This window comes from Bidens hawaiensis, unplaced genomic scaffold, assembly GCF_021521415.1.
Source record: "Bidens hawaiensis isolate Kalapana, Puna unplaced genomic scaffold, B.hawaiensis_p1.1 tig00005498_1, whole genome shotgun sequence".
NCBI lineage: Eukaryota > Viridiplantae > Streptophyta > Magnoliopsida > Asterales > Asteraceae > Bidens > Bidens hawaiensis.
In genome coordinates this window covers 1286355-1298847 of record NW_027491353.1, presented here as the reverse complement: position 1 = coordinate 1298847, position 12493 = coordinate 1286355, and the positions used below count along the sequence as shown (strand labels likewise).

The following is a 12493-nucleotide window of genomic DNA, read 5'->3' as shown; positions in this document are numbered from 1 at the left end:
GTATTCACCTTTTAATAGGGATCGGTTTCCAACACCGTCCGCGAGTTCTTCTCTTGCTATCTCGCACCTATAGTACGAGTATAACTTTTGTTAGTCGGATACACGATCCGGCTTAAGACCTTTAGTCTTATTTATCTCGATAAACATTTAGTTCATAATGTCTTTTTTACTTTAAAACCTTTAGTTTTAATAGTAATTTATAAACCTTTAGTTTATTCATAAAACCCGACGTTTCTTCTTCTTTAAGAAACGTATTCTTTTCTTTATTATTTAAGTATACTCATTATACTTAAATAATATATTTTATAACAAAGAATAATCATATACATATATATACTCATATATATATATATATATATATATATATATATATATATATATATTTTATTTTTCTTTCTTTATTTTCTTTGTTATATATTTCTTTGTTTATCGAGAATAACATCGACTTGGGTATTAAGCCTTTATAATATTTTATTATTATTTTGGTCGGGCATCATGCCTACCTTGCTTGGCTTAGAAATACCCTAGACACTTGGGCAGCATTTCGACGCTGCTCAATCAACACTCCTTCCTTGCAAACTCTTTCTTCTCACTTGGCACGCTTTTCGAGACACCTACACTCTTTGGCACGCACTTCGAGGTAATCGTTGGGACGTCAGAACAGCACCTCCTTCTTGTTTGGGATGTCGTCGGGAAATGGCATGAATATCGAGGTTTCGGGGCACGTTTATCGAGGTGGATCGAGGGCACGCTTTACGAGGTTTAGAGAGAGAGTAGTGAGAGAATAATGTGTTTGTTTTGAGGTGTGAATGGTTCAAACCCGTGGCTGCCTATTTATAGCCAAATTTTGGACCCTATCGCGGTATGCGATGGGTCACTTGGCAGGCCTATCGCGTATCGCGATATAGGCCAGTTGTGTCAGACCGTAGACCTGCCACGTGTTAACACGTGGCTGGCGCCGAGTCCACATGGCGACACGTGGCGGGCGTGTTGCCACGTGGCGGCAACCGTTGCTACCGTGTGCCACGTGGCACACGTGTCACAATCTGTCAGACACCCCATCGCGATATGTGATGGGTGTCTCTCTTGACCTATCGCGTAGCACGATGGGTCAAGATAACAGATTTTTTATTTTAGTCACTGGAGTTTGGAAATTGGCATAATTGGTCCCTTGACTTTGGAAATGTGGAGTTTTGAAATTGACAGAATTGGTCCCTTGACTTTGGAAATGTGACATTTTTGGCCCGAAATTTACGTAATGTTACATTATAATTATAGTAAATATAATTTTTAATAATTTCATTCCAAAAGTAATTCAACATTTACTTCAATCGTATAACACATCACTAATTCTTTCATTTTTCACACCAATTCTCTGCAACTCATTCTTTTCATTAACATTCAAGGTCTATAATTTTATTTTATATTAGTGCATTCAAGGTCTACATTATCATTTTATAAATAGGCTAATGGAACAACCCAAGATTATCATGTTGAATGATCACAATGTTCGAAAAGAGTATTGTGTTTTGAAAGTTCATATTCTAAATATGTGACATTTGAAGGACAAAAGCAAACCAAACGAAAACTTATCAATAGAGATGATACTAATAGATGAGAGGGTAATTTATCATTCTTTAAATGTTTTTCAAAACCAGATTACTATTTGTTTTAACTTTTTGTCTTATAACTAACATTTTATTCATTCATAATGAAATAAGAAGAGCAATAGAATCCAAGCATACATGATAATACAATGTATCTTCTGACATGATGTGTTCCTACGTGAGAATGAAACCAACTTGGTTTTTATTGCTTAGCCTTAGTGGAAGTGGAACATGTGAATGGATATGAAACCACATGACATGAATGCTTAGTTTACTTCAAAATGTTTATTAAGATTCCAAACAATTTTGTGATTCCAATTTATATGAATAGTTCAAGATTCCAATTTGTTTACGGGATTCACCAAACGTTTATTAATTTTATTTTTGGCCCAATCTAAATTTATTTTTATGTTAATAAACATGTAAAACTTTATTTAATTAGATAGAAAAAAATATATCTTATATGAAGCTATAAAAAAACATTTTATAATGGTTACAAAATTAATAACCTAATATTCAAATATATAATCAAATTTCTTTACGTGATGAATTTCTTAATTTCCACCCGTATAGTGCACGGGTTAGTAACCTAGTAATACAATATACCATTTTGTAAATTATTCTTTTCATCATACTATTAATTACAACATCCATTTTATGAAAATGATCTCTCTTTCAATACGAAATTAGGGGATGGGGTACCCTTTCAAAGTAAAAAAAACTACCCTAAAATTCGAACATTTCTTCAATGTCACATTAATTTTACACTAAACTATTCTAAATGGTGGAGCTACTTCTTTCATTCACAAAATTTTATTTTTTTTAATTATAAATTACTAATAAAATAAAAATTAAACACAGATAAATAAATCTAAATCTTTAATTAAAAATAAAAATTACATAATTCAAACTAAAAAAACACAAACATACGAACATAAAACAATTAAAAAAGAAACAAATCTAAAAGTCGCGGGGGGCTTATAAGTCGGGCTTCTCTTTGCAAACACATAGAAGGTCATTTGATCATTTAAAGGGAAGTGGTATTGTCCGGGTACGATTAGAGAAGGAGATCTTGAAAACATTTGTGTTTGGAATTGAAACATAGGTGGTTGAAACTGGTAGCCTTGTGGTTGTTGAGTAAACATTTGTTGCGGTGGACATTGTTTTTGTGTCGGCATTGAACCACCTCCTATACCGACTCCTCAAGATTTATTTGAATACATTTAGTAGAAATGGTTGTGTTCGTGTTAATAGAGTGTATGAAAAAAAAGGGTAAACAAAGTGTATTTATTTGGAAAAAAATAAAATTGAAAATGGGTATTAAATGAGATATAGCCGTTACAACGGTTATTTTTTTGATTTTGGTTTCGGATTGTATAGCCTAGAAATGCTACCCGAGGAAAGAATATGTGTGGGTGGGTGTGTTGGGGGGGGGGGGGGCGATACGATCCGGGCCAAGGTACCCGCTACCACCCCACCTCCTTTCTTAGGAGCAACTAAATTTTCATAAAATTCCTACTTTATCATGAAATTTGACTAACTTTTGATCTTTATTAAAAACAATTTGGTGGTATTTTGGATTTCTAAAATGTAAAGAACTCTTATGCCTATGTAAATTTATAACTTGAGTTGCTAGTGGTGTGCTAATCAAACTGTAATTTTTGATTAAAAATGAACATCGGGTTATTAGTTTGGGTCAATTATTTCAATTTGTTTTTTCAGTTTATATCCAAGAATTTTCTAAATACAAATAAAATGTTCTGCATATTCATGACAAAAGTAAAAGGAAAAATAACACAAATAAAAAAAAACCCACGGCTCCGTCTGTACAAGAAGTCAAAGATGAAAAATTGAATTTAGAGGGGTTTAAAGATTTGGGTAGTTATATAGGATTGATGGTACCTTGCAAAATAAAAGGTATCAAATTCAATGATTATTTTGAATTGGTGGACTTACACGATCATCCATATTGGTGCAAACATTATATGCTTGGCCATTTTGCATCAAATTTGGTATGCTAAAGGTAGTATAACATCATTTATCACACTTATTTCTAAACTTTTATTTCAATTAATATTTTTCTTATTTTACACATTCTTCATATAAATATTCAATTATTAAATATTCAACTTAAAAACTAAAAGTACTTTAACACAAGATATGTTTGACTGTACACAACCCTACAAGTCGTTCTTAGCCAACACACCACATTAGCTTTTTACACAAATATATTTTTACCCCCAGCAGTAACACTATCATACCACTCATTTCACACGTAATCTACTTTTAACAGTTAAGATAACACTCCATATCATCACAAGTAGAACAAATTTTATTGCATTGTGGGTGCATAAATCATACGATATAACTTTTTCAAACAACTATATCTCTATACAAATATATACCTAGATGTTGCCTGTCCTATGCATATACACTACAACTAACCATCTTATACAAACATTAACAAGGGCAAACCCACTTTTGTGGTAAAAGGATCGACCGGCTCTATATTATTATACAGTAATAATCCTGACTAACCCTATGAATATACAGTAATAATATATAAAAAAAATTTCGACCCATCTAAAAAAATTTCCTAAATTCGTAAAATCATACATATACCACCACCTCCGGTCCATATATATATATATATATATTTATTAATATTAATTGTTATATCAAATCAATAGGGGTAGTGAAGTAGATGGTTTGAGTTATTAAGATTCAAACACAAACTTTTATTAGATTTCAAATAATTGTCACACACACACACACAACTCTCTGGTTTATTATCGAAGTGTCAAGTTCCCAGACACCATTGTCAGCATCATCACTATTACATCACCACTGCAATCTCTCTACTTTCTCTCTCTAGACTACTCTGTTACTAACGAACTCTCATTAAAACCCACCGTCAAACTAAACCCTCGTGATTTTTATGCAAAAGATCCAAGATTTAATGATGATAACGGGTGCCTTGCAACTTTGCCTCTGATTCAGGTAATATTTTATACTTTAAAGCAATACCCAATTCAATTTATTCACAGATTTAACTCTTCATTCATTTGGTTTCTTTCCCAAGTGGGTGGCTGTTGAAACCCATAAAGATTGTGTTTTTAACCGCTTCTTCATATGGGTTGTTGTTAATATTAAGTTTTATCATCTGGGTTCACTTACTTTTAGGGTTATTCAATTGGGTTTGTTTAAAATCTTGAATCTTGTAATTTGCATATTCATTGTTGTTATAATGTGAATTATTTAATTTGAATTTTTTTTGTTTATAAGGGTTTAATGATTTTACTAAAATGGATTTATTTTGGGGGTATTAGTTATTATTAACTTGCATTGCAAGATTTTTGAGAAAGAAAATGGTGTTTTATTATTGTTATTATTTTGTGGTATCTTGCAGAACCGGATCATGACCCGAGTTGTTCGTGATCGGGTGTTAAAAGATGCTAATGGTGATATTAGTGATCATCTTCGAAACCATATCCATTTAACCAACTGTATCCATTTGAAAAACCATATGCACAAAAACAGCCCGATAACCACCGATAGGTCGCTTATTAGGGACCTTGTTGTTCTTCAAAGGTCAAGATCTTTGAGGGATCCGTCCATGAGCCCGCCTCCGTTTCAGTCCCCTTCTGGCGGTGGTGGGAGGCAGTCTGTTGGTTTATCGGGCAACTCGTCGTCGAATGTGGGCCCGGGTGATGTGGTTCATAGAAGGGTGAAGAAAGAAGAATCGGGTCGGAAGAGTTTTAAGGATGATTCTCCGTTAGATGCTGCGAATTTGGCCCGTGATATATATCCCGGGAGTTCTGATAGCAAGAGTAAGCAAAAAGGGCGGAAAAGTAGCAAAAGTAAGCAAGATGATCAAGTGAAGACCCTTTTACAACAAATAACCGATGGCCCGATTGATAGTGCTAATGTAGCTTCATCGCACACTCGCTTTCACGGTGGTGTTGAGGTTGAATCAAGCTTGCATAGCCACGGGTTTGACCGGGTCAAAAGGCGGAAGTTTAAAAATGGAAGGCGGGCTTCTCGAGTACCCAAAAACGAGGTGTCAATGGGTTCGAATTTTGACTATGGTGATCAACAAAATGTCACCGGGGGGCCGAAAAATGGGTGCGGGATTCCGTTTAATTGGTCAAGAATTCACGATCGGGGGAAATCGTTTCTTGATATAGCAGGAAAGAGTTTGTCGTGCGGGTTATCAGACTCGAGGTCAAAGAGAGGCGGTCAACGGGACTCTGGTCAAATACCCGTTTTGTCTGGTGACTCGACTTCATCTACAAATGGTGAATCCTTTCCGTTATTAATGGACGGTTCTCAAGAAAGCCGGGAAAATCCTGGTGCATGGGTGCATGATTATTCGGGTGAATTGGGAATTTATGCAGATAATTTATTAAACAGTGGAATTGACTCGGATCTTGCTTCAGAAGCCCGATCGGGCCACAAAAAACGAGCCCGTGACCATACCCGACACCAAAATCTCACCCAAAAATACACCCCGAGAACGTTCCGGGACCTCGTTGGACAGAATCTTGCAGTCCAAGCTCTCTCAAACGCAATTGCAAAAAAGAAAGTCGGGCTGCTTTATGTGTTTTACGGGCCCCACGGGACCGGGAAGACCTCATGTGCACGGATATTTGCCCGGGCTCTAACTTGTCAGTCTTTGGACCACCCGAAACCATGTGGGTATTGCAATTCTTGCATAGCACATGACGCGGGTAAAAACCGGAGTGTTCGTGAAGTGGGCCCGATGCACAATCTTGGATATAAAAGAATCATGGAACTTATAGAACACATGATTGCTTCTCGTGTCCCGTCACAATATCGGGTTTTCATAATCGATGATTGTGACTCTTTGCCTCCTAATTGTTGGAGCGCAATATCTAAGGTTATTGATCGGGCTCCGAGGCGTATGGTATTTTTGTTGGTCAACTCGAGTCTCGATGTTTTGCCACATATAATAATATCCCGGTGTCAAAAGTTTTTCTTTCCTAAGTTGAAAGATGCAGATATTATTTATACTTTGCAATGGATTGCTTCAAAAGAAGATTTTGAAATTGATAAAGATGCATTGAAGCTTATTGCTTCGAGATCGGACGGGTCGTTGCGGGATGCAGAAATGACACTCGAGCAGCTAAGTTTACTTGGGCAAAGAATATCCGTCCCTCTTGTTCAAGAACTGGTATTTTTATTCGCGTTTTATTGCTTGTAGTTTATAATTACTAAATTGCCAATTATAGAATTTGTTCACCTGATTTTGACCCGTTTAGTTGTAAATGTGTTGATTTGTTTTTTTTTGTTTTTTTTTTATTTCTAACGGGTCAAGTGGATTAAGCTAAAGGATTTAATCAAAAAGGAAACGGGTCAAACATGTTGAAATATTATGTTTATTTTTATTTCAAAATGGGTCAAGTGTAACTTTTTTTCAAAATAGTTATATTATTTGTATTATGATGTAGTTTTTACAATAATATATTTCATATTTTTATGGAACAAAATGACAACTTGGCCCGTTTTTGACCCGTTTAGCTGTAAGTGTCTCGTTTATTTTTAAATTCTCTAACGGGTCAAGTGGATATTGTAAAGGATTTAACTAAAAAGGAAATGGGTCAAACATGTTTAAATAATACTTTAATTTATGGCTTTACATTATTTTGTTTTTTTTTCACTTTTATTTCAAATAGGTCAGGTGGATTTATTACAAAATTGGTATATTATTTTATCATGATGTAGTTTTTATAACAATATAGTTCATATGTTCAAGAAACAAAAGAAATGGCCGGACCCGATTTGATATGTCACCCAACCTGCCAAATCAGCCCGTTTCCGACATATTAACAAAAATAATCAATTTATTACATTTTTCTCCTTTTTCAATCTCTAAATTTACTGTGCATGCACTTTACTAAACAGGTTGGACTTATATCTGATGACAAATTAGTTGACCTACTCGATTTAGCACTATCAGCGGATACCGTGAATACCGTGAAACATTTAAGAGAAATTATGGAATCGGGTGTCGAGCCGTTAGCTTTAATGTCACAACTTGCAACCGTAATAACCGACATTCTTGCGGGTAGTTACAATTTCATGAAAGAAAGGTCAAGAAGGAAGTTCTTTAGACAACAAGCTTGTAAGTTTGACTTCTCGACATTTTTAAAAATGTCAACTCCTTTTGACCTTCTGTTAAATATTTAGTTTTCCTTTTCAGTATCTAAAGAAGACATGGAGAAGCTGAGGTTAGCGTTAAAAACATTATCTGAAGCCGAAAAACAACTTAGAGTTTCGAATGATAAGTTGACTTGGTTGACCGCTGCTTTGTTGCAACTTGCGCCAGATCAGCAGTATGTGTTACCAACATCTTCTGTTGATACTAGCATTCATCGTAGTCCAATGCGGTTGAATAATGGTGGACGAAGAGACAGACCCCGCAAAAGTAACTTTGACCACGGTGAGTCAACCGTGATTCAAAGGAATGTTTTGAAAAAAGATGGGAAAATGAAAGAAAGATTATATGAGCAGGAAATTAAAGAAATTTGGTTAGAGGTTCTTGAGAATATTCAGATAAATAGTATTAAAGAGTTTTTGTATCACGAAGGGAAGATGACATCACTCAGTTTCGGTGCCGGTACATCTTTTACAAACTTTCTTGTGTTTTATTTACCATAAATTTTGTTTCTTTACCTTTCTTAATCGAGTGTTAATTAATATGTTGTTAATGCCGGTTGTTTATTCTCTTAAGTGATTATCGCTGTTTGTCTAATGTCTATGTGTGTTTGCACATAAATACAATCATAGATGTCATTTTTAAACATTTATTAGTAAATACTTTTAATTGACCCCGAGCCAGAACTCGAGCCTAAAAATATGTTTGTTAAATAAACAAGCCCAAGCCCGAGCTTCACTTATCGAGTCGAGTTGGCTCGTGAGTCCAAATGAATCTATAGTTACTATAAATTTTTTAATATATAAAATATAATTTTTTATATAATAATTATTTTAATTATGTATATAAAGTTATAATATAAAAACTAAATAATATATTACGTAATATATAAAAATTATAAGTTATATAGGGGTGGAGTCTGCCACAAATAGGGGTTAACGTGCGAAACCTACGAATAACTAGAGTAATTATGCTTGAACCAGAGTAATTACTATCACGCTAAAGTTTCAAAGTAGCGTGATTTTAATTCCTCTACTTCTTTTTTTGTTGTAGTGTTAATTGCTACATTGTATCGTAATAATAATTATTCTAGTTATCTGTACGCTTCGCATGTTAGAAGTTGTTTATATTTGATCTAAACACTATATATATAATTATAAATGCACATAAATAAATTAATAAACACGCTAAGCTCGAGCTTTAGAACTAGACCTCAAAACGAACTTCTCTTAAAGTTTATTATTAATTACTTCCCGGGATATGGGAGACCAGATGTTACACTTAATATTGTAGACCATGAAAACAAATTTATCTTTCTTAAAGTTTTATCTATTAATTGCTTAAATAACTTTATAAAGAAAATGTTGATTATCAAATTATGATTATTCAATATCACATAATAATTTTCAAAAAAAAAAAAAAAGACTAATTTAATTCATTTTGCAGCTCCAACTGTCCAACTTAACTTCACATCACACGTGACAAAATCAAAAGCCGAGAAATTCAAAACCCACATTTTAAAAGCATTTGAGCATGTTCTCGGATCACCCGTTACAATCGAGATCAGAAGTGAATCACAAGAAGACTTGTATGCAAAAAGAAGTGAGATCATTGAGGTAGAAGAACCAAAATTGCATACTGATAATAATAACAATAATAATAATAATGATAAAGCAGAAGCTAGCACATCTAATAACAATTCAAATATCGGGTTTCAAAGAAGATTAGGGGAACAAAGTCAATCTTTGAGCTTGGTCAAAGGTAAAGTGTCGCTTGCAAATGTAATTCAGCAAGCAGAATCACATAGAAACGGTTGGTCAACACGCAAAGCGGTTTCCATTGCTGAGAAACTTGAGCAAGAGAATATGTAAGCCTCTTTCCCTCTTGTTTGACTCTAAAAGTCAAACTGTTAGTTACAAAATCTTTAAATACTACTCCCTCCGTCCCATTATAAGTGTCTTGGTTTGATTTTTCAAGTCTTTCTTGTTTAACTTTGACCGACAATATTTTTGTTTGTGTTATATAATATTTTATGTAAAATATATGAATGGATTGGGTTTTAAATGTATTTTACATTGATATAATTTTCATCAAGTATTATATGACACGAACAAAAATATTTACGGTCAAGTTTGTAAAAGAAAGACTTGAAAAGTCAAACTAGGACACTTATAATGGGACGGAGGGAGTATATTAATGTTATATGTTTCCACATGGTTCATCTACTACATGTTTTAATATTGTACATTACAATGTTATGCATTAAATTTCTGTTATTTAAAAATAAGTCTACTTGAATAAAATTTAAAACTGAAAGTAGTTTGTTTGAGTTTCAAAGTCAATATATGAATTTCAAATGTGTTATTGTTAAACTTGTAGGAGAATGGAACCGAGATCAAGAAGTTTGCTGTGCTGGAAGGCATCTAGAGTTGCTCGTCGCAAGGTAACGTGCAAAATTTGGTTATTACCTTATTCTTTGATTTATCATATAATATTTATTTTTATTAGAAGTGACTATTTTGGCCCGCTTACTTTGTTTGGTCACACGGGTCGTGTTAAATATTAAAAAGGTTAAAAAGCTTTATTTTGACTAAAAATGGAATGTGTCGAGTGAATTGGGTTGTATGAACCGAAAAAATGTATTTTAAAATATTATATGCATAAAATTTCTTGAATCGTTTAATATTTATAACGTTTACTTGTGTGTGTAGATATCTCGATTAAAATTTAGACCAAGAAAGCCCCGGGCTTTGCTGAGATTCGTGTCGTGTGGAAGGTGCATTTCAACTAGATCGCCAAAAAATATTTAGAACGCGTTAGTCATTTCTGTCTTTAAGCATCAATTCATCGGTCGCTTAGCTTTGGCAAATAAAAGTCAAATTCAAGAAGGCAAATGTGTATTTCTTATATTTATTCTAGCTTTTAATTTTAATGTTCTTTGTAGGCCTTGTAAACATTTGTATTCTTTGATGAAACTGTTACCTTTTTCTTTGATGTAAAAAAACCAGTTCGTTGGATAAAGTCATGAATCTCTTATGTTCTGATGGTGAAAGTGGGCCCCATTATTATGGCCAATAGGATTGACCGGTCAAGAACAAACTTGTCTTGGTGGTTTGGGACCAAATAATGTGATGGAGACCTTGTGTTTTGTTATTGGATGAGCGTCAAAAAGCTGTTTTTATTTTGATCAACATATAAGTAAAAGAGTTGTTGAACAGAAACAAGAAAAGCATGGTGTTGACAGGTCACAAATTTTTAGTATATATTTCGTAATTTAGGGGGTATATAGATGAGTTGCTATGCCAAATTTGTAATCACCAACTTAATATTTTTCTTTAAAAAAGTAAAACACGTGTCGGTTTATGGTTAATCCTCACAACTTTTTTCCCTCAAAAACTAATTAATATATGACATAAATCAATAATTATTCACTTTCCTTTTACACTCCATTTATATTATATCTATAATATGATTAAATTATTCATTTTTCTTTAAACTATATTTATATTATATCTATACACTTTTATAAAAATAAATATTACATATTATACTACTATACATTGTTACAATATATTTCACAACATACTTGGTGAAATCCAAAAATCCACAACAAAATGTTTTTGTTAAATATTGAAAAGAATATATAATTTTAAATATTATCATTAACAAATTATACCACATATATTGTTGAAGATTTTAAATAAAAAAATTAAAAAAATTCTAATATTTTTTCAATTTACGAAGTAAGTTTTTAATAATTAAATTATAAATATATGTTAAAAGTTGATCCATTTTTTAAAATAAATCCATGTATCTATTGGTTTTTTGTACGTTGTTATATAAACTTATAAATTATAAATATATAATTTAAATCTAGCTATTTATTTTTTCGGTTAATTTAGTAAACTAAACATATATGTGCTAATTTGCAAGGACAATATATACCAATCACTTTCAAATATAATAAAGTTTATCAAATTTAGTTTCTTGGGTTTTTTTATCATGATCGTTTCGAGTTTTTTGTGGAACTTAAATTTGATTGTTACAGGTTAAAAGTTGGTAAATAGATCGTTTGGTACAAATTAACTATATTTGGCTCAAATTTGTTACGGGTAAAAAATGGGTAATCTGAATATTTTTAAAAATTTGAGAATGCATATAGATTTATCGTCAAACGTGTTACGGGTTTAAAGTTTTGACTTGAAAATGTAAACAAATGAAAGTTAGAATTTTAAATGAGATAGGGTTTCGAATTTATTTTTAAGGATATATTTGGAAATAGTCAAAAGATTTAGGATTGCACATTAAGTATTTTTCTCATGACTATCAAAATTTAAGAAAAAATGATAAACACTTTCGACATGCCACTTCCAGGCATATTAATGCTTCTAACTTTTATCTAATTAGAAAAATTTGTGTCATTATTGACTTTTCCTTGAATAATGATCAGAATGTTGTATGTGAAGCATGTCTTACAAAATTATGCTTAAGTGAATCAAAACATTCACAAAATTGAACGGGTTAACATGTAATTTTTTTTGTCAATTGACAAAGTCGAGAAGCCCTCAAACTTATCAAAATCTTTTTTATGGTGTAGCTCAAAACTATTATTATATGAGAAATATTTTTCGAAATTGGTTCATAGCCAAATTTATTTCAATTATAAATATATGATAATGAAAATAAATTTTTAATAGATGAAGTGTTC

At 32.6% G+C, this 12493-nt stretch overlaps 1 protein-coding gene across 1 annotated transcript; it reads left to right on the top strand.

Moving 5' to 3' along the window:
* The first annotated feature begins 4385 nt into the window (after positions 1-4385).
* On the top strand, positions 4386-11081 carry LOC143629987 (protein STICHEL-like 3). Its single transcript, XM_077099119.1, has 7 exons — positions 4386-4607; positions 5017-6801; positions 7533-7752; positions 7831-8247; positions 9232-9652; positions 10165-10228; positions 10497-11081. Exons 2-7 carry the CDS (start codon positions 5026-5028, stop codon positions 10593-10595), a joined length of 2997 nt encoding a protein of 998 aa, XP_076955234.1. The 5' UTR covers positions 4386-4607; positions 5017-5025; the 3' UTR covers positions 10596-11081.
* The last annotated feature ends 1412 nt before the right edge of the window (positions 11082-12493 follow it).

Coding starts and splice junctions, on each gene's coding strand:
- LOC143629987 (XM_077099119.1), top strand. CDS start 5,026: ATGACCCGAGTTGTTCGTGATCGGGTGTTAAAAGATGCTAATGGTGAT. Junction 6,802..7,532: donor TCCCTCTTGTTCAAGAACTG/GTATTTTTATTC, acceptor TTTACTAAACAG/GTTGGACTTATATCTGATGA. Junction 7,753..7,830: donor GTTCTTTAGACAACAAGCTT/GTAAGTTTGACT, acceptor TTTCCTTTTCAG/TATCTAAAGAAGACATGGAG.